Here is a 26,195-nt window from a genome sequence, read left to right as displayed (position 1 = left end):
AGACAGACCTCCCTCCAGGCTGCTTTATGCTATGTTCCTCAGCCTCTTAACCCCAGGTCTTTGCATATGCTGTTCCCTCTTCCTGTCAGAATTCCCTTCTGCTAACCAGTAATGGCCCCCTTCAGTCCTCTACTCACTCATGACTTCCTCATGGAAACCTTCCCTGTCCTCTTGACCACATACATTCCCTCTATTTTATGTTGACATAGCATCACTCTCCCTGTGGTACTTATCATGGTGAAATGTTATACTTTTCACTGGTCCTCCGGATCCCTGGATGCAAAACCCATGGATGCAGGACCCATGGGACTGACTGTGAGGGACTTGAGCATCCCAGGATTTTGGTAGCTGCGAGAGTCCTGGAACCAGTTCCCTGCAGATACCAAAGGATGGCTGTATTTAAGTATGTATTTCTCTGATTAACGTCAGTTTCTGTCACTTGAGCCTTAACTCCTTGAGGGTAGGAATAGTGCCAGCGTTTTCTGGTGGCTGACACAGAATAAGTGCTTAAGTATTTGTGGAATGAGTGAATTCTTGAAGCAAAGTTTTCCGAAGACTTGATAAAGTCTAACAGCTAGTTAATGTGATTTTAAAACCATGTCTGTCCTCATAGTGACTCAGGATAGTAAGAAGATGCTCGAAAAAAACCAAAAAAACCCACAGGTAACAAAAAGCCCCAGGGCACAAAAGGGAGCAGAAGCCCAATTTCTCACGTGGCTAAGCTCCTCAAACCCTATTTGGTTGAACTTGTATCCCTTGTGTGAATATGGCTGCCAGTTGGTTTACTGATGGGTATTTTGTAATTGGTGGATTTTAACCCTAACAAATAAATGATAATAATTAACATTAATATATGAACTACTTGAGTTCAAGTCTTGTTCCCCATTTTCTAGGTGTGCACCTTTGGGACACGTATATAACCACCCGATGCACATCGTTGGTGACCTACGGGCATATCTACCTCAGCAGTGGGAATGGGCCCTAGTACGTGAGAATGTGCCTTAAACAGTGTCTGGCACATAGTAAGTACTGAATAAATATTAGGTATTTGCATTACTCTTCCTTTACTATTATATGTCATACCTTGCTTTAAGAGATTTACATGTGTTATTTACATAATTTAATTATTAATGAAATCCATAATTCTTACAGGTGTGGGAACTGAGGAGTGCAGAATGGGAAGACTACTGAGGCTACTTAGAGATGCCTCTCCCAGTGCTCCTTCAGGATGCTGCTTCCATCTATGTTAAGCCCTGAGTTAACTCTGCAGAGAGGCCCCCAGTCACACAGGTGAGGCTGGTGGAATTGCCCCTTCACTTCGTGGGTACAGAAATCTCTCCTTCCCCTGCCCACAGTCTCTTCCAAGTTACTGCAGATCTACCCATCTGGGGCCATGGAGATATTTCACTTCCTTCCTCTGAATTTACAAGCACTTCTCTGAGTCCAAATGAAGGCCAAACAGTGGGCAGGACGTTGGAGGGGACCTCACTGGTTGGACTAGCATTGTTGATCACTAAAACAAACACTTCCTGTTGTCCCGAGCATACAGGGAAGACCATGGTTCATGTGGGCTGGAAAAGAATGAAAAAGGAGCAGCAAAGAAACCCAGCTGCAAAGCCACTGCCTTGTGCTGACTGCTTTCCAGGAGTTAAATATAGCTCCTGTGTGAGGGAGGCAGAGGGGGTGGCGAGGTCACCTTGAAAGGCTTTTGTGTGTGTTAATTACAGCTTATGCAGGAAACTGAATATCCTTCATGCTGAAGAAAATAGTACAGTTTGACTCCCTGGGAGAGAAACCCAAATCCTGAGGGAAGTGGTAAAGAAGAGTGGAAGATTTGGGATTTGGTAGGAGAGTATCTGGTTTGGGTTCTGACTCCTCCTACTTGCTAGTGTGGAATCTGGGGTAAGTCAGCCCCTCTGAGCATCATTTTCCTCTTCTGTTAAGAAGGGATTTAGAATCCCCACGTGCAGGTTTGTGGGAGGGGAAACGGGGAATGGTGGGGTAAGAGTTTGTAAACCGTAGGGATTTTTACTGGGGATGGACACGTTCCTCTGTAGCACAATTCTCTGATGTACTCGTTTCAGGAAGACAGGGAGGCAAGAGGTCAGGGAGGTTGCAGGTCAGTGGGGAAGCAGGTTGTGGGGATGTTTTGGGGTGACTCACTTCCTGGGAGTCAGGCCAGGGTGACAGGCTCAGGGAAACACCCTGCATCTTAATGGCCTTTTGAGCAGCAGCTCTGCCCAGGTCTTGTCATCCACCAGGACACCTCTCGTTCTGGACACCTTGTTTCTCAGCCCTGGGCGGCCAGGGAAGCGGTAGCTCCCTCTCATCAAGACATTTCCAGACAGGAGGGGGTGGGGCAAGCCACCGACTTCCGAGGAAATAACTTTTGGCTGTGGGACTGGGCTCTCCCAGAATTGTTCCTTTGTGTGCAGATTCCTCCCTGTTTAGCTCACAAAGGAAATGGTTCCAGGAGGAAGTGGAAAACTGTGACACACATGCTCAGGCCTCACACACAAGATGGCAGCTGTTTCCATTTGCGGCAGTCCCTATCATCTCCTTTACTAAAAGGAGTGGCCTGGGATACCCAACGATAAAGGCAGGTCGTGTTTTTGAGCTCTTAAGTGATGTTCCAGATGTTATGCTAAGCATTTTGCATGGACTGCTTCATTTAATTCTCATAATGGCCCTGTGAGGTAGTTGCTGTTCTTCACCCTCTGTTTTACACATGAACCAAATGAGGCTCAGAGAGGCACAGTTGTTTGTCTAAAGGCACATGGCAAGCAGAACCAAGATTCAAACCTAGACCTAAGTCTAAGGCCTAAACGTCCAGTTGCTGCATCATAATTCCTTCTTGCCGCCTTCTTCTAACAGAGGTTCCCTACCTCCAAAGCTTGATGGAACCAGCAGTGAGTCCCTCACAACCATTCTCCACTGGTGCCCATTCCTAGAATGGGTGCCTGGTCTGAAGCCTAGATGGGGCTGGGCTTTCTGCTTCTGAGAAGTTTGAGTTTGAGGACCCATCTCACCAATAGCCTGGGACAGACATTGAAGATGTCTGGCTAGGGGTTTGCGAATAATGCACATAATAATAAAGATATCCAAGGATGGCAGTGAACATTTATTGAACACTTCTTACAATCTGGGCTCTGGGCCTACCACTTTTATTTCTTTTTATAAATTAGGACTTCATGTGGACAAAACTTGGGTTAATCCTAATCCTTGCTTCATGAGACACTCATCATTGGTCCATGCATGCTCCACTTTTATTTAGTTATTTATTTATGTAATCAGTTATTTTTGCTAATGTAGTAAGTACCCACAAATCTACCATGCAAAGCAAAAGCCTGAATCCAGATGATATCATACATCTAACTATGATCCCATGCTTCTGCTTCCCCCTCCAACCTAACTGCCATCCTGAATGCTGTATTCAACACATCCTTGCTTTCCCTTGTAGATTGCAACTAGATATACCCATACAAAATTTTAGTTGCTTTAAACTTTATTAAAAGGGCATAATGCTGTAGGTAATCTTTTGTGACTTTTTTCTTTACCATGATACTGCTAAGGTTTATCCATAGCATTGCCTGTCACTGTGTTCATTCATTGTGCTATATGATATTCCACTGCGGGAAGATTCTCCATGACTAACACTCTGTGCCTATTACGTCATTTAATCTTTGCAACAACCCCACGTGGTAGGAGCTCCTCTTATCACAGTTTTACTGACAAGAAACTCTGAGCCCTAGAGAGTCTAAAGAACTTGCTGGAGGTCATAGGTGCCAGGTTTGCATCTTTCTGGCCCCCACTGTATGCTGTGTTTTGGTGTAGAGGAGAAAGCACAGGAACTAGAGCCAAAAGCCCTGGGCTCAAGGTCCAGCTCCACACTTACTGGCTGTGTGGCCTTGGGCAAGTTGCCTCATGCCTCTGAGCCTCAATTTCCTCAACATTGAAGTGGGGTGATGGTAACTGCCTTATCTACCTCTCAGGCCTGTTGTGAGACTCAAATCTTACAATGTCTGTGAAAAGTGACAGCACTCTGTAAACTGAAGTTTTGTAAATCAGTACATTGTGATTAATGATCTATGTGCCATCTGCTCCCCTCCACACCAGTCAAACAAAAATAACCTGTGTAGGATTCAAGAGATGAGACTGAACAGCATCCCTATTCAGAAAGGCAAGGATTAGGTTGACAATCAGCCCACAGAAGTCTTAGTGTGATTCAAGAATCAGAAAATCGTCAGTAGAGGCCTCAGGCTGCACTAATGGGAACGGAGTATGTATTTATCTTTGTTCTGTTCAATGGAGTTTAAAAAAATATTACTTTTTTTTTTTTTTTTTTTTTTTACTATTTCTTACCTGTTTTCAATATCTGAGGCCCTACCCCATTACTCTTTGCTTGTGGTGTTTCCTCTGCATGGCTTGTTCTCCAACCACTATCCCCTATTAGCTGTGTGTCCCTGGGCAAATTACTTCACTTCTCTGTGTCACCTCATCTGCATAATGGGGATAATAACAATACCTACACCTTACAGGGCTGCCATGAAGATCCAGTGAGGTGTTATATGGACTGTTTAGAACAGTTCCTGACACATACAGAATTGACTATTGTTATTATTTAAAATCTCCCCTACTCCCCCGAGAGTGCCCACTTATGTTTTGACAATTGGTTTAGAGGCCACTTCCTCCAGGAGGCCCGTCCTGCCTTCCTGCACAGGTAAGGTCACCCTGTTATAGCCTCCAGAGCAGACAATTTGTTCATCTTCCTCCATTAAAGTGTGAACAGTGAGACTAGAGATGATGCCTGATTTAATATCTGCCACCGCTGCCCAGTGCCCAGTACCGTAATGGGCACACAGCAGGTGCACTGCAGAGGGATTAACTAACAGCCTGAATTCAGAGGAACAACCACAGATGAAGGAGGGGGCTATTAATCCTGTCTATGACAACCATCTCCAAGAGCAGAAGGGCTCATGGGGATGGGGGAAGAGGGAAGGTGGGGCAGACTTGTTCTCTGGGGCTCTGGAGGGCGGTCCTGGAACAGCGGTGGCCGCTTAAGACCATATTATTAGGTTCACTGTATATAGGAACTCTCCAGAATTCTGAACTAAGAAGAGAGCCAGGTGGGCTGAGCCCAGGTGGACGGTGCCTTGGCAGGAATGTGGGGGTGTGTTAGTCAGTGGGTAACTGTGACACTGGGTGACTGGGGTGAGAAACATGCAGAATCACACCTGGGATTTGTCCTCCCTAGCCCAGCGACCCGAGGCAGGTGACGTCAGTTTTCTCATCTGTGAAGCAGAGGTAAGGAGAGCAGTCATGTCAGAGGTTGTGGTGAGCAGAAAGGGAGATAATGTATGAAAAGTGTTAAGCTCTGTGCCAAGCACATATGAAACCTTTTGCAAAGGTTGGTTATTACTATTAATGTTGTTGCTGTTGCTAGTAATCACAGGGGATTCAGGCATTACCCAGAGGTTAGTCTAGACATTCTAGATGGGAGGCTAAATGTTAGGCTCAGAATGGCCACCCTGACTGCTGCCCAGGTGGAAGGTCCACCCTCTTCCCTCTCTTCCTTCCTTCGCCTTGCCTGCAAAAGCCTTCCAGTGGTAACCTTGGATTATGTTCTGGGCCAGGTCCCTGTGAATGCAGCCCACAGAGAGCCCAGCCACCCCGGGCAGGCTTTGGGAGATGCCTAGGGTGATTCCTGCCTCTAGGGCTGGGGGTGGGATCAAGAAAATGATGGTTGAAGGTCCTGGGAAAGAATGTCTTGAGTCTTAAAGAACCCCAGACAGATGTCTCCTTTGCTCTCCCATTAGATCAACAATTCTATACACTTAACTCTATTTGAAAATGGACAGAGTGTGAAGTTTTATGTTTCCCTGTTCTTAACTTAAACTTGAAGGTGAGTTAATCTTACACAATTTGCTGCTCACCTGCAGTATTTGCTGTAGTTCCTAACTGGTCTCTTCTCTTCAATCTGTCCCTTTCTACTCTGATGTGAGCTTTCATTGCCCCCAAATGGCAACACAGCATAACCCCCTCCTGCTTGTACCTTGTCAATAGCTCCCCAGGGCCCAGACACCAGTTTCCTTTGTGACTCAGATGATGAAAGATCTTCACATGCTCCCTGTACTCACTGTGGTTTATCATCATTCCCTCTGTAATTCCATCCCTTCCCAGGATGGGCAGGCAAGAAGTGAAAGGGAAAGCATCAGAGAGAGAACTTGGAATCCATTCTGATTTTTTAAGAAAGGCGATCATTTGTAGACCTGTAGTTTAAGCATTAACTTTTTTTTTTAATTGTATGCTTCCTGCATGCTGAGTGCTTTTCTTGCACAAATCCAATTATTCCCCATAGTAGACAGGAGATTGTTATCTCCATTTTTAGTTGAAGAAACTGAGACTTGGGATTAAGTGGAAGAAGTAGAGCTGGGATTCAAACCCTGGCAACCTGACACTGCAGCCAGTGCACTCAGCTCCCACATCATGCTGCCTCTATTATTAGTTACCAATCACACTCTCAGTTATGGACCTGGATGATAAGGCCCTACTTGAGGCTCCATTTTACCTCTACCTGCTTCTCTGGGCTGTAAGCATGCTGACCATTTTGTGCCCTGAGCATGGCTTCTGTGCCTCTCTTCTTTCTACTCTGCCATTTTCTCCACCTGGAATGCTGTTCCCCCAGTGTTTCTGAGGTTCCTGGCTAGAAAGTGTCCCTTGAGTCTTCTGGGCCTTTATTTATTCTGTTTGATGGACACTGGCCAGATATGACCTCATGTCACAGGAATTGGTGACAGTCTTAGTTTCTCTGCCTCACTAGGAGATTTGGAGGTGCAGGGACCCTACGCTTCCCCTCTGTTACTCCTTAGAGCTACAGCTGATTGCTGGCTGGAGGTGAGGAAATGCGATTGGTCCCTCCAGCTTCCCAGCACACTCCTAGATCATTTTTCTTCTTGGTTCAAGTAAAGCTAAAATAAAATCCCCCTTGGTTTCATATCAGCTGGATCTGCTCTTTGCAAACCCTTCAACAAGAATGGGCAGGAAGAATAAATATTTATTCTACAAATGAATAAATCTGATTCCATCTTCAAAAGAAAGCCTAGTATAAATTATCATAATTTCTCCGTTCTAAGATTTCACTGATTTAAAGATATTTTATCTGCTAAATAATAGCTTTTTGAAAAAAAAATCAGAAAAATGAACAAATTAATATATCAAATTTAAGATACGTTCTGATTTAAAAAATATGTCTTGGTATCAATGAAATATTTTTTAAAATATGATCCAATTCAATTTTGATTTTTTTCTTTTGATTCTGGTGGTCTCAAAAAGAAGGCTCCAAGCCTTGACTAAATCACTGTGAAGCATGGGCAGGTGTCAGCCATGTCCCAGCCCTGAACCCCTAGGGGTTGCTGGGTCAACAAGGGCATGGCAGACCAATCATACACCAATGGCAGCCCTGAGGCCCCCAAGGCCAGTAGACAGGTTTTCTCCCCAGCAGATCTATGTCCATGCTCTGCTGACACCTCATGACCATGTTAGTGGTTCTGGGGAAAGCTGACTAGGAGTCCATCATGTGATCTTAGGCAAAACACTGCCGCTTGAGCCTCAGTTTTCCCAGTTGTAAAGTGAGAGGCATAAGGTTAGATAGGTGGTTTTCAAATGTTCTTCAGATGGAGCTTTGGGATCTGGGAGGCTTCTTTAGGGGCTGCCTTGGGAGTAGGAAGATGGAATGGACTGTACTCAGTATTTTCATTCCCACTTCCCCCAGAGCAAGTCTTTGCTTAAGATTTTGTTTGCAAAAAGTAGTTTGAAAAACACTGGTAAATGGCATTCTGGGGTCTTTCCAACATTAGTCTTGAATATATACTCTTGTATGATCTAAGGGCAGTGCTTCATTTCTCAGCCTGGACACACCCTCAGAATCCTTCTCACCACAGACACTCCCAGACTCACTGCAGTTTAATCAAGGGGTTGGCAAGCTTTTTGTGTAAAGGACCAGATAGTAGCTACTTTAGGCTTTTCAGGCCACATGTGGGCGGGGCCTCTGTTGCACTCAATAGCAAGAAAGCAGCCATAGACAATACATAATGAATGCCCATGGCTGTATGCCAATAAAACTTTATTTAAAAAAGACGTGGTGGACTGGATTTGGTCTACCAGCTGAGGTGTGCTGATACCTGGGCTATAATAAATACTTCAGCCTGACAGGTGAAGAAATTGAAGCCCAAGGAGGGGATTCAAGGAACTGGATTTGGTTGGAACCCCCGTCCCCCGGACAGCAAGCATGCTTCCACCACTCCACACTGCTCACTTAGCCATGACCCTTACCCTGATTTGGATTGTGGGCATCTGAGATTACATGGTTGAGGGAATGGTGCCTGGAAAAGACATGTGCCCCACTTCTCCCTCTCAGGATATCAGTTTTCTCCTAGGTTCTTAGAGGGCTATAAAAAGCCTCTGAGCTTGCCTCCTGTGGGACGTGCTGTCGGTAAATTCCCCAGAGCTGGAATGACTGCAATGTGGTGCCACATTCTGCCCCCTCTGCAGCCTGACAGCTGTGCAGGGAGAAGAATCAGGCCTGGCAGGCTCTGCCTCTCCACTCCCACTTGGGGTGTGGCTGGGATTCCCCAAGTGGAATTTTAGATGGAGGACAAACCCTGCCTGGGCCCTCCTGGGGCAGGCTCTTTGCCAGTTCCAGGAGGATGAGTGTTTCTTGAATTCTAAACACCAAAACTCCAAGGGCCACAGTGGGAAGAGTGTAAAGGGTAAGAAACAAAAATCTCACACCAGCTGCCTGGCCATACCATTCATTGATGGAGGGTGTCTATCCTGGAATTGTTTAGATCCCCTTTCCCTCCCATGCTTCCCACCTTGAAATCTTTACCTAGTAAGTCCTTGTGGCTTATCTGGCAAGTCCTTCACATAATTGACCTGGGAATGCCCCTCTCCACTGGAGAAGCAATGGTAAAGAATTTACGTTTGGAGGTGGGCAGGGCTGAGTGAATAAATCGACCTAAGCCTCAGTTTCTTCATCTGTAAAATGGCGATATTTTAAAAAATACATATACAACACATTTTAAAGTAGGTGCTGAAAATAAATTACAGTAAATAAACTTAAAATGCATCAGATGTCAAAGTCATGATGAATATTCCCATCGAATTCTGTTGGGAGGTGGTGGTGGTGAGACTGCAGGGCTCAGGGAAGATAAATATCACAAATGTATCCAAAACTTCAAATTACCTATGCATTCACACACTGACATGGGCCACAAACATGCCTTCACAAGAACTGTACTTATTAGTCTATCACAGAACCAGATTTTGCCATAAACTACAAAATTTTTAATACCAAGTTGTATTTATATCTTTATAATTGATATACATGTCCTAGCCGTGATTTTAGAAAATAAAAGCTGTACTCTGTACAGACACTGTCCACTCACAACTGCTGGCAACATTTTTGGATGGCATTTCTCCCCCAGTAAAATTAATGGCATATTTTATGTACATGAAAGTCAAACTGCACCAACTTCATGATTGTTGAGAGAATTAAATGGCTCAATGTCCATATGTAAACTGCCTGACTCATGGTGAGCGCTCAGTTGGCTATTATTAAACATCTTCTATGTGCTAGACACTGGAACTGAGATGTAGAGACAGTCTCAGAGCACAGGTTCATATACACACAGAGGAGGCATTTAAGCTAGTACAATACAGTCTTCTAAAAGCTGAGACTGAGGAGCGTGGTGCTAACCCAAAGTCAGTGGGAAGGTCGAGGGAGGATGTGGCAGGTAGTTTTCATGGAGATGATGCTGAGTGGTCTCTTTCAGGGAGAGGGAATAGCAGAGTCATCTTTTTGAACCTCAGTTTTTACATCTGTCCAATGGGGAGAATGTCTCAGCTGACCCCTTCACAAGGCTTTTGCCAGAGTTAAGAAAAGAAGAGAAACTCAAGGCTGAAAGGGTTCCAGAGAAAGGATTTTAGTGGTCAATCCTCTGTTTGAATATCCCTGCTATTACACAGGTTCCTTCTGGCCCAGAGTGACCCCCCTGTGGACGACTGCCGAGTGAGAGCATGCATGATTACCAGAGGTTGCCCAAGCTCCAAAGGAAGAACTCCGTGATCAACACCCTTGACACTACGTGGAAATGGACACGACTGATGAATGTGAAAAGGTTTCTAGAACTTAAAAGCTTTATAAAAATGTATGTACTGATATTGCAGAAGTGAGTGGCTGAGCCAGCGCTAGGATGTGGGATTTCTGCTTCTGTGTCCAGATCCATTCCCCAGCTGGCCCTGTGTGCTGGCACATTTATTGGAGGTTTGTCTTCTCAGGCTAGAGTTCACAGACCCTGGGAGTCCATGGCAGAGGGCAGGGTGGGGTTAGGGAAGAAACCCCGAGAAAAATACAGTGTGTCTCTGGAAGTCCACTGCACAAAGATTTTTTGGGGGTGTTTGTTCAGTTATGTTATGGACGATAATAGAAATTTGTTTGACTTTAGATCAAATGAGACATTTCAAGCTTTTGGAAGACACTTTGGGTAACAGACCCAAACCCTAGAGTTTCACTTGGTTGAAAAGTGTGAAAGGCAGTGCTAGAGCAAGTAATGGAATCAAGCAAGGTGTTTGAGCAAGGACAAGGGTTATGATAAACCAGTGCACTAGAACAGTGAGCATATCAGACTCACCTGAAGCTTTGCAAGAAGTACACATTCCCAAACCTCACTCCAGACCCACTGATCAGACCTCTGGGGGTATAGTTTCAGTAGGCTCCCTAGGAGATGATTCTGGGCCCAGCTGGATTCGAGAACCACTGCTTTAGACAATAGAGAGTGGTCCTGAAGGGAGGTTGGACATGCAAGAGTAGAAACAGGAAGCTCCTGTAGGAGATGACAGGATATAGGAGAAGAAGCCATCCAGAATACGTTTTTCAGTAATAGTCCACAGAATTAGGGGTGTGATTGCAAAAACGATGAAAGCAAAGGAAACGATGAATAATGACGAAGTCTGTGTTTCTGTCCCCAAAATAGGAATCATTGAAATGGAAAATCCTGGAGCTGAAAGTGGCCGTATCCAGCTCTACTCTGTGAATTTTGTATTTTTTCTTTTATTTATTCATCATCTCAACAGACATGTTTTGCGAATATACTACATGCAAATTACTACATTGGGTGCTAGGAAAAGAACTGTGAACGAGGTAAGAAGGACCCTGCCCTCACAGAGCTCACATTAACAGCTAATTCATTCCCATAATTAATCATAACTGCAAAGATGGTAACCAATGAGATGTACAGAGTGCTAGGGTTACCTGTAATGGGGGATGTAGCTTGGGAGACAGGGAAAGATTGTCTTGAGGAAGTAATGTTTGAGCAGATCACTAAGGATGAGCAGGAAGGAGTTAACCTGGTGAAGGTACAAAGGCCAGTGTGAGGAGAGATGGGCAGGGGCCCAAAGTGAGTTGGTGACAGGCAGGGTGGGTCCTTGAGGGCCACCACCAGGACTGTAGTCTATATCTTAAGAACAATGAGAAACCGTTAAAGAGGTTAAGTACAATCAGATCTACAGCTTTAAGTAACTGTCTTTAATTGCATCCTCTTCTTCCCAAATTCTATCCACAAGCATAGATAATTCGTAAGTCCCATTAAAAGCTATGATATATTGCACATTTGAATAAAAGATGAATGCTTCAGGGCTTCCCTGGTGGCGTAGTGGTTGAGAGTCCGCCTGCCGATGCAGGGGACATGGGTTCGTGCCCCTGTCCGGGAAGATCCCACATGCCGCGAAGCGGCTGGGCCCGTGAGCCATGGCCGCTGAGCCTGCGCGTCCGGAGCCTGTGCTCCGCAACGGGAGAGGCCACAACAGTGAGAGGCCCGCGTACCGCAAAAAAAAAAAAAGATGAATGCTTCAGGTTGAAGTATATACTCCTACAAGTCCTGTTCTCTATAGTTTGCAAAAGGGTCATGCCTATAGAAACCTCTTGAATTGAGTGACAGTTGTTTTAACTTATATATTACTGTGATCCCTATTACTGTGATAGGAGCCACTCTGGGGCTCCCTGATCTGTGGCCACTCAGCCTCTGCTTCATTATGTTCCTGGGCACCTCCTACTCTGTCATTGAATAGTTCTTTTCATTTGTATGCTTCTCCCAGATTGTGCCCCAGTTGGTCTGTGTTTAACCTCTTGTATAGCCTTCTGGAGAGTCTTTCTATTACCTCTTCTACAGGACAGCTAGTTTGAGAACTGATCTCATGTACCCCGTTCAAATTTAGTCTTATTCACAAACAGCCCCATTTCCTTCAATAGCTCCTCACGTGATTGTGTTGTTAACAGAAAAAGAGAAACAGGAAGGGTGATCTGATTTGGTGGTGAATAAGATGAGTTCAAAATTGGGTCACTTGGAGGTTGAGTTGACTTCCAAATGGAAACTTCCACAGGCAGGAGCCAGTGCAGGAGAGTGGAGCTCAACTCATGGCTGAAAATGGACATTAAGAGTAGACGTCATAATGGGGCTTGGTTGTCTACAGGTGTGAGTTTAGAGAGAGGGCTGAGGTGGTGGAGAGAGAGGGGCAAGAGCCATCAAAGAAGAAAAAGTGAGCTAGAGAAAAGATGGGAAATAACAGTTAGTAAGCACTTATCATGGGCCAGGTGCTGGGTGCTGGGCAAATATTACCACATTGCAGTCTCCCAATTTTGGGTGTCATTATTCCTGCTTTTCAGACTAGCAGAATAAGACTTAGTTGGGTCACTTGCCTTAGGGCAAGAGAAGCCCAGAGGCTATGAGTACCTATAACAGTGGGATTGGAGGTGGGAGAAGGAGAGGCAGAAAAGCCTTCTGGCAGAGGGATGGAGCAGTGGTTAACCTAGGTTTATCAGATTGCAAAATTCATGCTTTCTCCATCTTTGCAAATAGGAGAATCCATTTAGAAAAGCGTAGAGGGTCAGAGCTACAGAGAGGCCCAGAAGATGGGACTGGGAAGGGTGAAAAATTAGACAAAATGGAAGCCGTTTGTGACCCTTAGATGTGGGCTTTCAGCAGAAGGTGTGACTGGAAGTGAGACTGCAGGGAGGGAAAGAAGTGTGTGGGAAGAAACAGGAAGCTGCTGTTGGTGTGTATGGTAGTGGGGTTTTATTTTTCTGTTCAATTGCAAGGTTTTTGCAGAAGGGTAAGAAGGGTATGAGAAGCTAATGGTATCCAAAAACAGGGTTGTTTTTCCGAACCAAACATCAGAATGAAATAATGATAGGCTCTTGGCAGAGAGTGGAGAGGGAAGAACTTACTCGGCAGGGTACTCACCCATGTGAGAAGTGGGGTTTGAAACTGATAGTTGAGGGAGAGGCAGAATAAACCCTGTGTGGGACAAGGCAGTGGAAGTGATGTCTAGTGCCAGCAGAAGCCTCTTCAGGGAAGAGAGTAAGGTTAAATCCTATACATACAACCATTGCAGAGTGTGGCTAAAATCCAAGTAATTATATTTGATAAATATAACATCTATCATCTACTGAATGTTTCCTAAGTGCTACCTTACATGCATTATCTTTTCCCATGACACTCCAAATGAAATGAAACTGACATTCAGAGAAATTAAGTAATTTATCCAATTCATACAAGATCATACAGCTAGGAAGTCGTGGTCAAAGCCTAAATTTGTCCATTCTCTGAATGACTCAGCTCTACTGAGTCTCCAGGCCGACAAAGATGACCTTATGGAACATGTTTGGAGGGAAAACATGAATATGGGTGCATGTTCCTTTTGGAAGAACAGTAATTGATAGGAGTAGAGAATGAACTCAGATGTCAGGGAAGAGGTATGGGAATTCACAGCCTTGGGGACAGATGTTGGGCAATGAGTCATGGATGGGAGCTCATCATAGGAATGGCTATGGGCTACTTGGCCAATGGAAGCCACAGATAGGGAAGATGTGGCTTCCGTAATATAGATTTCAAAGCTGGTCCAACAAAGGGAAGACACGAGTAGGTTCTTCTAGCATCTCTTAAATAATAAAAATATCACTTAATGAAAAGCAGAGCTTCAGATTATGTCTTGAGTTGCCCAGGAGACAATATGATCTCCCAGAGAATATAATTCAGCAGAAGAAACTCCCATCTTGGGTTGAATGCAACTAGTTGAAAAAGAACTAGTTGTAAAGTAGAAAGGAAAGGAAATTTGGGGAAATTGATTGTTTCATATGAGCTAGGCATATCAGATACAACCTTGGACATTAAGAAGGTGTATTAAAAATTAGAGAAAATTTAGACCAAAGGCTTTAAAGCAAAGAACTCGAGAAGACTAGAAAGTTCACAAAAGCAAAAAGACACAACCATAGTCAGCAGGCAGGAATAAATAGAATAAATAAGAGAAAATAGACACATTGGCCTTATATATTAATATTTTGTCAGTCACTCAGAAACTCTCATCAAATGGTTCAGTTATTGCACGTCAGAGATGGATTTCCGAGAGACACGCACCATGAAGGAGCTCCACGGATACAGAAATTATGACATGGTCCCTGTCTTTGAGTTGTATACAAAGTTGTCTAGCCCAGTTCTTAAAAAGGAGTAGGGACTCAAAAAGTGTCCTCAGAGTCAGACCAGCTTGGGGCCAATAGAATTTTATTATGTTGAATCTGATTAACAAAAGACTGTAATTATTACAATAGCCAGCATTTATTGTTGGTTCTCATATGCTAGGCATTATTTGAAGTATTTTCCATATACTTAATATTTATAACAACCCCAAGAAGTAGACATCATCAGTGTCCATATTTTATCCTCATTAGAAGATAAAGAGTTAAGTTACTGGTCCTGTAGAAGGTGGTGGCCATAATCATTAGTCTGTAGTGAAGGTGGTATCTTCACCAATGGCTGATTCTCTTTGAATGATATTCATGAATTGGGAAGTCCTGCTGGAAGGAATTTCATTATAATGTAAGTGGTTTCTGTGTCTGTTACTATATGAATCCTGCTTTACTCATGGGAAGACACATATCCTGTTAGACTAGAAATCCTACTTCCCAGGTTTGTTTTCATTCTCAAGTCAGTTGACTTTGATGACGAGCTTCTATGCTGTAATTGCTACTGAAGATCTGAACAGTATAGTTGTGGTGTAATGGAGGTGCCTGGACCTGCAGCAGGAAGATTTGGCATCCAAGCCCTACTCTAGAGGCAGCCAGCAGCAAGCTTAAGATCAGGACTTTGGTTCAAACCCAGCTCTGTCTCTCACATGGCAAGTGACTGTATAAGTTAAAGTCAGTGATCTAATCCTGCTGTTACGGACTGAATTGTGTCCCCCACCCCCCCACCCCAATCCATACATTGAAGCCCTAACCCCCAGTGTGACTGCATTTGGAGATAGGACCTTTAAGGAGGTAATTAAGGTTAAATGAGGTCATAAAGGTGGGCCCTAATCTAACAGGACTGATGCCCTTCCAAGAAGAGGAAGAGACACCAGAGATCTCTCTTTTTCTCTCTCTCTGTGCACAGGGAAGAGGCCATGTGAGGACACAGTGAGAAGGCAGCCATATACAAGCCTAGAAGAGAGGCTTCACCAGAAATCAACCCAGATGGCACCTTGATCTTGGACTTCTAGCTTCCTGAACTGTAAGGATATAATTTGTTGTTTGAGCCACCCAGTCTGTGGTATTTTGTTATGGAAGCCCTAGCTGACTAATACACTGCCAAGCCTGCTTTCCTGTGAGGTAGGGATTAATGACAGTACCTAGTCATAGCCCCATCCCATCGCTTTTTCCAAGAGAAGCCATGTAAAAAGCTGAGCATGTTGCCTGGCTCATGATAAGACCTTGATGATTTCAGTTGTTACTGTTATTAATAGTGAAGTGTGGTTTCCTTCCCTGGGCATGACAGTCCCACTCCCCACGTGGTCGGTATGGGGCTGAAATGAGACCTGTGCTTCTTAAAATTTCCCTGGCAAAAGAAGAGAGTGCTCACACCCTCCTGGGGATATGGGCACAAGAAGGAATTTCCACTGGAATGATCTGTGAAGTCTCTCACATTTTATCTTAAAAACCCACACAGATTTTGCATTATAGTTCATATATAGTTTTAATTCATACAGTGTTTGCAGTAGTTTCTCAGGGTAGACAGCTGAGGATCTAGACACATGACCTGGATCTGTGTGCCTCATCCACTTCACTCGCATTTGCGCAGGCCTTTGCAAGTCACAAAGAATTGTTCTGATGTGAGGATTTTGTGGTATGTATTTTTAAAAATCAGCATTACAATTAATCAACTTGGGATACACTATAAAGTGTGTTTCATATTACTAATGAACTACTTGAACCACTGTTAGTGAGCTCCTACTGTGTGCCAGGCATTGGTGTCAGCAGGGTGACTACTCAGATCCACTCCCAACCTTCCGGAAGCTTACATTCTGGCAGGGTAGGTCGACACCAAACACATAGTCGGATAACTAACTCTTAGAGTAATGGCACATCGTGACAAGGGCTATGAAGGAGAAGGAAAGTAGGCTAGGAAAGCCCGTAGCGGGGAGAAGGTCAGAGCCCTAGAGCATTCTGAGTACTAATAGATTCCCGGGAAGTCTGGCTTCCTAGGAAGAGTGGTCTGGAAGCAGCCTTCTTGAGTGAGGCATCAGTTATTAAGCATTTTAAACTGAGTGAATTATTATCACTCATGGTCTGTCAAAGCTCTGGGTGGTCTGTTTTCCACAGCTCCAGGTAGGCTAGTTATGGGGATTTTGTACTGGGGACAGGGTGGTATTTGGCAACTTTTGGGGTGTGATGGGGTGAAGGGCAGTGCTCTTTGCTTTAAATGTACAATGTGGGAAATGGGGATGGGGGACTGAGGAATATTAGCGGTGCCTCTTCTCTCTTTTCTTTTTCCTCCCTGGCGAGTGCGTCTGCTCTTTGCAGACTTGTCCAGGAGTCAGTTAACAGGTGAGAACTGCTTTACAAATCACAGCCTTGGTCCCCAAAGAGCCAAACAGAAGCCCCCCTCCATTTTTTGCCTGCCCTTCCAGCTCCTAATAGAGGGTGGATGCAGCATTTTGTGTGTTGGAGATGGGGTGGGTGGGGAAGTTGTCCCCAGCACCTTGACCTGGAAGTCTGGGGTCCCCTGTAGCCCTCTGAACTCTGGCTTTACCCATAACAGGGGTGCAGGGAGGGTACCCCGACACCTGCTCTTCTCATCCCTGCCCCCACTGCCCTTCCTAATTGCTTCCACACCCCTGGCCACTCCTTTTTTTCCCCTTGGAGGCCTTAGCACAGCAAACAGGCAGATGGAGGAAGGGTGTAAGATTATTGTAGGGAAGGGGAGGAATTTTCCATTAATAATAATAATAATAACAAGAATAATAATGCTTCTCATGTTGGCACAGCACTCCAGTTTACCAAGTGCATTCACACCTGTGATCTCCTTGGATTCCAGAGGTGGGAAGTTATGACACTGGTGTTCTAGTTGTCAGCCTTTGACACTGCCCCCATGTTCAAGCAGGCCACCTTTTTTACAGACATGAGCCCATTGAGGTGTCCAGGCCTTTACTTAAGCACAGGCCCCAATGAATGCCCCCCATAAATGCCCTCTCTTTGCTCCTGTCAATTGCAGTTTCAACAAGCCCCCACCATGTCTGTGAAACTTTATCAAATACTCTCGTCTCCTGAAAAAGAGTCCAAGCAAAAAAGGGTCTCAGAGACCATGTGGTCTAACCTCGTCACTAGCCCAGAGAGAAAAAGGGTAGGTTAAGGTCACGCAGCTTGTCAGGAACAGAGCCAGGGCTCGGACACCCATGTGCCACCCACACACACTCCTGCAGCTCCTCCTCCCGATACCCTGGGTAGCTGCACACTTCGTCTCCTGGGGCTTCTCAGCGTGCGAACAGTAGGGGCTTCACATGTCCGGCGGTTTTCAAGAGTGTGACTCGTTAGCCCTATTTTACTTTCGGTGGGGGTTGGGGGGAGGTGGGATGGGGTCAGAGGAGCTCGCCGTCCTCAGGAATCCTGTGGGGCATTCTTTTATGAAGTTAAGACTCCAAGTGTATGAAAACGTTGGTTTCACAAACAGGAGGCGACTCAGCTCCGGGACGAGTCCCTAACACACGAGTCCCTAACAGACCCCTAGCTGCCCTGGCCCAGGAGGCACCTGTACCCACAGCGCCCGGCCTTCGACCCCCCCCTACCCGCTCCACGCGCCCACGCGCCCACGCTTCTCACCCCGGCTCCACCGCCCGTCTCTCCCTTCTCCTCTCTGGCCTCTAGATCGTTCGGTTTTCCCCTCCCCACCAAGCAACAAGTGTGGGCACCACTTTTCTTCTTACCGCGGCTTCGGTCCATGGCGCCAGCGATCGATCGCGCGGAGCAGGGCGCGGTGCCTCCGGCGGCGGGGCCGGCGGCTGCGGGCGTGCGGCGCTCTCCAGTCCCGCCCGCTGGAGCGCCCTCCGCGCGTCCCCTCCCCCGACAGGATGCTCGCCCAGCGCCTCCGCCCGCCCTCGCCTGCCCCTGCACGCCGCTCCCGGAATAGACCCGGAGCCCGCCTCGCCCCCTGGGCCGCGGTGTCCCTGGTCCCGCACACGCTCCGCGCCACGCCCTGCCTTTCGCAAGTCCTCATGCCCCTCCGTGAGGGGCTAGAGGACCCACATCCCAGTTCACACGCTTTCTTTCGTACCCGCGCCCGTGCTTCCCACCCCCGTCCAGACCAAGGCGTTGTTCAGCTCTGCTTGCATTACGCTAGTGACGAGGGGCTTACTACTGCACTTCCCAGCCCGGTCCATTTTCAGATTGTACAGACTGTTAGAACCTGTTTTTCAACAGTGGAATCAAAATCTCTTTGCCTGCAGCTGCCACCCATTTCCTGGCTTTTGGTTTATCTTCTCCATTAAACAGGTCTTTCCTGGGCACCTTCTAGTGCGAGACAGTGGACCAAACTCTATGCTGGTACAGTGTCAACAATGGTGTAAAAGAGGAGTGAAGTAATAAAGATCTTTAAAAAATAAAACCACCTAGGAAAAGGAGAGAAAGAGAGGATTGCTAAAAGGTGGGCAATGGCTTGGGACACATCCAACTTTCGAGGTTCCCTGTGCACTAAAACGTGAAGAATGCCAACACGGAGTGATAAAAATTGTGGAAATGAACACTTTTTTAGCATACAAATGCAGTGCAATGTTACGTGTGCTCTTCCCAAAATAATTACAGGATGTAGAAAAAATATTGCTATGGCCAGTGTGGTCAGGAATGGGATTTAAGTTTAAAGTTGTATGAAGAATGTCAACATCTTTCATCCTATTAGTGTGTCTCTGTGAAAGTAGGTCCGAACCGTTTATAGATAATATGAAATGTCTAAATTTAAGACCCTCATAAAGTGAAGTCCAGGCCTAGTTCTCCTTCTAGACACTCCTCCTCCCCAAGATAGGCCAGGTCACAGTTTGAAGTTTTGGCTAGGCCACTCCTTTACTTAGAACATTCTGGCATTGGGACCATCTTGTGCAAAGGCACAAGGGAGGACTTGGGAAAAAGCATCCTGCGTTTTCCTGGCCTGGGACTATTTCCTCCATTGCTTTGATGGGCAAGTTGAAATTAGCCCTGGCTTCGCCAGATTGCATCAGTAGTTTGTTTAGTATATGTGTGTATGAGCACAGAGGAAATACGGTGTAGTGAAAAAACAGCGGGATTGGAGTATGAAAACTTGTGTGTGATCTCTTGCTCTTCTAATTACTAAGTGTACAACTTTAAGCCTTTGAGGTTTGCTTGCTCATCTGTGCTGTGGGAAACCTCATACTGACCTCATAAGGCTGTTAGGAGGGCAAATGAAATGATGGTACAAACCCACTTTGTAATCCTTAAATAGCTGTGAGCCGTTATTGTTTGCCAATTCCTCTTTGTTCCTGCCCACTTTTCCAATTTGAAAAGGTCAGTTTAAATTCTAAAGCAGACAACCAACGATTTACAAGTGGGTTAACTTCTAAAAGTTCACTGTTTGAATTCTGAAACACTTGGAAACAAGGCTATAAATTGTAGTCAAGTTTCCAGGCTAGCCCATTTATACTTTAAAAAGCATAATATTTCACTTGAAGTAAATTTTAAAAATATGTAAAACATAACTGTTGCAAGAACAGATGGAGGCTTAGAACTTTTAGAAACTTTAAGAAACTTTCAGACTCTGGATGTTTAGAAGAGAATTGGAACAGAAAAATCAAAAAAGCTAAAGGGAATTTATATGCACCTATGGAAGAATTTTTGGAGTGGAATTAACTGAGCTGTGGTCTAGGAAAGATGTAAAAATGGGATTAACTGAGCTGTGGTCTAGGAAAGATGTAAAAATGGGAGAACACAGTCTGTGCACAGTTTTCCTAAGGATTAACAAAAAGAAGTCACTCTGAAGGTGTAGTGGTTCTGGTTTAATAATTACCCATAATGCCCACTAGGTGGCACTGTTGACTAAATTGACTACAGCTTGGTTGCTGTTAGGAAACTGGGTGAGGTGGATGAGGAGGCTGTGGGTTTGGGACAAGGAATAACTATATATTTTTTTCTGTACTTTTCCTTTACTTAGGCCTATAGTCACCATAAAAACTATCCCCACTTTTCATCAGTCCACTTAGGAACATTTGTTACATTCTGTGCCAATTTCTATTGGGAGAACTAATGCTAAGTAGAAATGATCTCCATCCTTAAGGAACCTACAATCTAGTAGAGGAGATAAATATGTACAAAATAATTTAATTAAAAATTATTATGTGAAAAGTGCCAGAGGAGAGATAAAGTGTTCTTGGAATTCATTCAGACAAAGCAAGAATATCTTACTGATCATGGAGACAGTAATGGATGACAGACACTTGGGTGAGCCTGCAATGAGAAGATAACGTTACAGGCAGCGAAAACAGTGAGAGCAAAGACATAGAGATAGAAAACTGCAGGATGTGTCTGTAAAGAAGTTTGGTCTGGCTAGATTGTAGGGTATCAGGTGGGAAGTGCTGGAATGAGAATGGGGATGGAAGTTGTGGATGCCAATGCCTGGTTTCTCCTCCCTTTTCCACTTCCCTGTATGAATGCAATTCTCTGGAAAGGATTTTTAGGATCTGCCTCATATCTTCCCTTTTCTTATTGTTGTACTAAGTTTTCTAGGTTTGCCTGGTACTTGTCTAAAGGAGTCTGTGCGGAGAGCTCCAGCTCTGTAAAAAGATATCAAATTTGGTCCCAGTGAACAATTCCAGGAAAAAAGCTTTCAGCTCCCACATGCTCCTAGTCTTGTGAAAACAAATGATACTCCCCAGTCTCATTCTTAGCTTATCAGGTGCAACTGGGAAGCCCTGGGAAAGAAAAATTTGGAGGCTAAATGTTCTTTGTCCTAGTGAGAGAAGCATACTTTAGCCTTCTAACCTGTCACTTTGCCTCCAGGTCTGCTTCCATCGTGGCTGCTACAGTGACGGTTCCATGGTTCCAATCAGATCCCCCTTAAAAATACTTGATGGCTCTCCTTTGCCCTCAATGTAGAGTTCAAATTCCTTACTATAGTATTTGGGGTGCCTTCCTCACTAAGCTCCAACCCGCCATTCCTCAGAGCAGACAAGCAGTGATCTCAGGAGACCCTGGGAAGAGTAAGAAAAAACATCGATTGGGGACTCAGATCTGGGTTCTTGAACTGACTCTGTTACTGTGTCACTCTCAGTTCTTCCACTGGGTCATCAATGTATAATTTCCTACTTAGGTCTCTCCTTACCTCTTCATGGCCCCCCAGATTGCAAGTACTATGAGAGTGGGTGCTGTGTCTTACTTGTTGCGAGGTCCCTAGGGCCTAGCACAGTGCCCGGAACCTAGTAAGTAGTAGCAAGTATTGTGGGGTGAGTCAGTGAATAAATGCTCAAGGACTCAACGAGGTTTCTATTAATGCAGGTATTTTTGGGGTGGTCTCCTTTATCCTCTGGGATTGTTTATTTGCTTATCTATTTGCAGAGGAAAATGAGATTGCAATGATGTGTTCTGGGAGCAATGCCTCTGTGTTTCCCAGCCCCACTGCCTGCTGCTGCGGACATGCAGCCCAACCCATGGGGCTTCTTCTTGGCTCAGGACCCTGCTCCCAAACTCCTTTGTGCAGGGTGAGCCCCAGAGCCCCTTGCTCGAGTGTCTGCCCAATGCTGGTCGCTGGATGAAAACCTCTCTTTTTCCACTCAGCACAATGTCCCCATTATAGCCCCTATCCAGGGAAATGACACATGCCTGCTGGTCCACCCTGGGCCCCGGAAAGCAGATAGAGATCTGAGTGGCGGCTGCTGGGAGAAGGAGAGTTTCATGGCTGGATGAAAACCTCTCCTTTTGTTGTACCTTCAGGTTTCGGTTCCAAGGCACCTGGCTCCTACCTGCACCCAGGCCACAGGTTCACCTTCAACTGTCACAGAGCCCGGAGCACTGTTGTGTCTGGAGGAAAAGGAGCTTTTATTCTTGTGCCCCAATGCTGCACATCCCTTCCCCTCAGGTCCTTCCTCAAGAAAAGAGCACTCTTGGCTCCTTAAGTGAGGCTCACAGGCCGAAGTGCCCACAGGACCAGTCAGGGGAGGTCTTTGTGTGAGCTGACCACCTGGCAAAGCAGAGCACTCTTGTTCCAGCTGAAAGGCCAGGAGCCAGCAACTCAGGGAAGTGTGGCCAGGGGGAATATGGGCCTGGAGTGGCCAGATCTTAAGACTTTTCAGAACAACCCGGGAGTCCAGATTTCAGCTTTTGATTTTAAAATGTTGGTAACTAAGTTCAACTGTTTTAAAACATTGCAAGCGCCAACTAAAATACCCCTGTGGGCTTAAGCTGGCATACAGCCTATGCCTTTGGAACCCTGAGAAAAACTGTGGGTCCATGAAGACTTCTAGAGAGTCTGTCCAGCTGGGTGCCTCTACCTGGGAGCCAAGGTGATACCCAACCCTTAACACTGCAGCAGGGACTAACTCTCTTTTGTCTTTTTTTTTTTATAATACACGGGCCTCTCACTGTTGTGGCCTCTCCTGTTGCGGAGCACAGGCTCCAGACGCGCAGACCCAGCGACCATGCCTCATGGGCCCAGCTGCTCCGCGGCATGTGGGATCTTCCCGGACCGGGGCACGAACCCGTGTCCCCTGCATCGGCAGGCAGACTCCCAACCACTGTGCCACTAGGGAAGCCCCCAAGGGACGAACTCTCTTTTGAAAGGCTGTGCTGCATTCTCCCTGTTCATTTCTAGGCTGCAGGCTGACGCCAGGGTGCAGAGTCCAAAACGAATTTCTTAAACCTGGAACTAGAAAAACTTTAGAGCTGAGAGGAGCCTGAGAGATAAGCCAGTCTGATTGCTTCGTTTGTCCGATGAGGAAACTGAGACCAAGAGAGGGGAAGAAAGCTTGCCTGAAATCACACAAGATCTTAGAGACAGAACCGGCAGTGGTGTCCAGGGCGCTAGACTTGATGTCAGGTTCTGCCACATACAGCTGTGAAACCTTGAATGAATTACTTATCAAAGGCTCAACCATGAATGAATTACTTATCAAGGGCTCAATTTCCTCATCTGTAAAATGAGGATGAAAGTTGTACCCAGAGGATTAAGTGAGATCTGTAAAGTGCTTAGTGTAAAAATGCAAGTTATTGTAATCAAGTGGGTTTCCTCTGGAGACATTGTCAGATGCTTATGGAAATACTAAGGAACACTGAAATCTCAGCCACACATCCAGGCTGCCCCCTGCAGGGAGTTTTGTGTAAACCAGACCATTGGAAATGTGATAGATTCTGCCAGCTTCCTCCTTCCCTGTAGGAACATCTGATACCCTTAGATACGAGGACTATGGAGCTTCTAGCTCCTGTTACCCACAGAGCCTGAGAAGGGGTGGCATTTTGTAGGTATATTTTAAAAAATTAAGTAGTGCTGTTATTTTGTCAGAAGGACAAATTGACAGTTTCTCCTGATCCAGGTGGGCAAGACCCTCTGTGCTAGGCAGTCCCATTTCTCTTGTATGACAATGAATTCTTTATCTACAAGAGAGCTTTGGGAGCAAACAAGGCTTTTGGTGCAGGCCCTACAAGCACTTTCTATGACTGACCGAGGCACATTTTGACCTCTTCACATGTGCTCACTAGGCTTCCCTAGTGAGTCCCATGGCCCGTCGGTGGCTCTGGCGGGGACAGATGCCTGCACTACTAAAACTGGGATCGCGTGATCTCCCTCACACAGAGAGCAAAGCTGACAATATTAATTCACCCTGGGGGCCCCTGTGTTTGTCACAGCTGTGTTAGTGGCAAGTGACATAATCACAACTCAAACCAGCTAAAACCAAAAAGGCAATTTATTAGCTCAGAAGGTAACCGGGGATTTGAAGGGTGAAGTTGGATTTAAGGTAAGCTTAGATCCAGGAACACAAACAGAGTGGTTACTTTCTTTCCATCTCCTGACTCCACCCTCCTCTGTTTAGTCTTCAGGTGATGTCTCAATCTGTAGCAAGGAAGGCCACAAGGCTCCAGGCCTGCACACCTTTACTGGTGGAAATTAAGGTGAGAAAGGCTTGCCTTTCATCCTGTAGTTCCAGCACCGGCCCAGAGGGGGCACTGATTGGGTGAAGCACCTGATCTAAGAATGGGGGACATGATGAGCAAACACACCTCCCCTGCAGCCAGGTGCTCTGCCTGAAGCACATCATTCAGTCCTTACCAGCTAATGAAATAAGTGCTGTTATTCCTGTTTTGCAAGTCTAATTTCATGTGGTGTATTAGTTTGCTAGGGTTGTTGTAACAAAATACCACAGACTGGACTTCCCTGGTGGTGCAGTGGTTAAGAATCTGCCTGCCAATGCAGGGGGCATGGGTTCGATTCCTGGTCCAGGAAGATCCCACATGCCACGGAGCATCTAAGCCCGTGCACCACAACTGCTGAGCCTGCGCTCTAGAGCTTGCAAGCCACAACTACTGAAGCCCGCGCACCTAGAGCCCGTGCTCTGCAACAAGAGAAGCCACTGCAATGAGAAGCCTGTGCACCACAGTGAAGGGTAGCCCCCACTCGCCGCAACTAGAGAAAGCCTGCACACAGCAACGAAGACCCAATGCAGCCAAAAATAAAACAAACAAAAAAAACCCCAAAAAACATATTAGTACCACAGACTGGGTGGCTTAAACAATGGAAATTTATTTTCTCCTGGTTCTAGAGACTGGAAGTCCACAAGCCAGGTGTTAGCAGAGTTGGTTTCCTCTGTGGCTTCTGTCTTTGGCTTGCAGATGGTAGCCTTCCTGCTGCCTCATCACCTGGTCTTTCCTCAGTGCACCTACATCCCTGGCATCTCTCCCTGTGTCCTACTCTCCTCTTCTTATAAGGATATCAGTCAAATTGGAATAGGGCTCATCCTCACAGCCTCATTTTAACTTATCACCTCTTTAAAGGCCCTGTCTCAAATACAGCCACATTCTGAGGAAATGGGGGTTAGGGCTTCAACATATGAATTTGGGGGGGACACAGTTTAGCCCATAACCCTCCCTAGTAAATGGTGAGGCTGAGATTTGTACTCAGAGAGGCTGAGTCTAGCCATGGTGCTGTCATGTTTCTGCCACAGCTCAGGGTAGTGCCCACATAGGCAAAGTGTTTACAACCCAGACCAGCAGCGGGAGGGATGGTATTCAATGAAAACCTTAGCAAACAGGAAGTCCCTGGTGGAATATGAGTGTTTTGGCTCCCTGGGTTGGCTGGGGCTGACCAGGTCCTGCCTGATTGTCAAAGTACTTGTGTTTTCTTTTCCCTGAAGCATCTTCAGTTTGTTTTCCTTTAGCTTCCCGAAGACCAGTCCTCATGAAGAAAGTGAGGGAATACTCATCCTTACTTCCCTCCCACTTCTGTCAGAGGGAACAATATTTCCCAAAGTGTGGAATTCAGACTAGTGCTGAATATGTAAGGTAAGTGTAGATGTGACTCAGGCCAACATATTTGAAGAGTTATGAATTTATTTGAATTTGCATTAACAGCATAAAATCGGTCCTTATTTGATATTGATAAACAGAAGAGTTAGGGACGAGTCAATTGAAAGAAAAGTATCACATAAATAGCATTATGTAAATAAATAATCTGATGAAACTTGTGGAGGTGGTGTTTGAGTGACTGAAATTTGGGAAACACTAGGATAGTTTACCCCCGAGGAGGAAACCCTTTTGGTCATGGGCATAGATGTCCACCTTACTTTTTTTTTTTTTTTTTTTTTTTGCGGTACGCAGGCCTCTCACTGTTGTGGCCTCTCCC

The 26,195-nt window shown here is 45.6% G+C and overlaps 1 protein-coding gene and 1 long non-coding RNA gene across 2 annotated transcripts in view; one reads left to right on the top strand and one right to left on the bottom strand.

Moving 5' to 3' along the window:
* AFAP1L1 (actin filament associated protein 1 like 1) overlaps positions 1 to 18,581 on the bottom strand; it is a gene marked incomplete at its 5' end in the record, with an annotated part of 73,385 nt that extends 54,804 nt beyond the window's left edge. The window contains 2 exon segments of the mRNA XM_079915340.1: positions 18,292 to 18,374; positions 18,376 to 18,581. Coding sequence (XP_079771466.1) covers positions 18,292 to 18,374; positions 18,376 to 18,581 — 289 coding nt within the window.
* The window catches only part of LOC307183182, an 82,602-nt gene extending 56,636 nt beyond the window's left edge, over positions 1 to 25,966 (top strand). The window contains exons 3-8 of the long non-coding RNA XR_013827401.1: positions 894 to 1,022; positions 1,153 to 1,290; positions 10,027 to 10,178; positions 11,034 to 11,200; positions 15,486 to 15,602; positions 25,732 to 25,966. This is a non-coding gene — a long non-coding RNA (uncharacterized lncRNA). The remainder of the gene's footprint in view (positions 1 to 893; positions 1,023 to 1,152; positions 1,291 to 10,026; positions 10,179 to 11,033; positions 11,201 to 15,485; positions 15,603 to 25,731) is intronic.
* The last annotated feature ends 229 nt before the right edge of the window (positions 25,967 to 26,195 follow it).

This window comes from Stenella coeruleoalba, assembly GCF_951394435.1.
Source record: "Stenella coeruleoalba genome assembly, chromosome: 3".
Lineage (NCBI taxonomy): Eukaryota > Metazoa > Chordata > Mammalia > Artiodactyla > Delphinidae > Stenella > Stenella coeruleoalba.
Note: the sequence above shows the minus strand (reverse complement) of the source record. Positions and strands in the feature narration are given on the sequence as shown.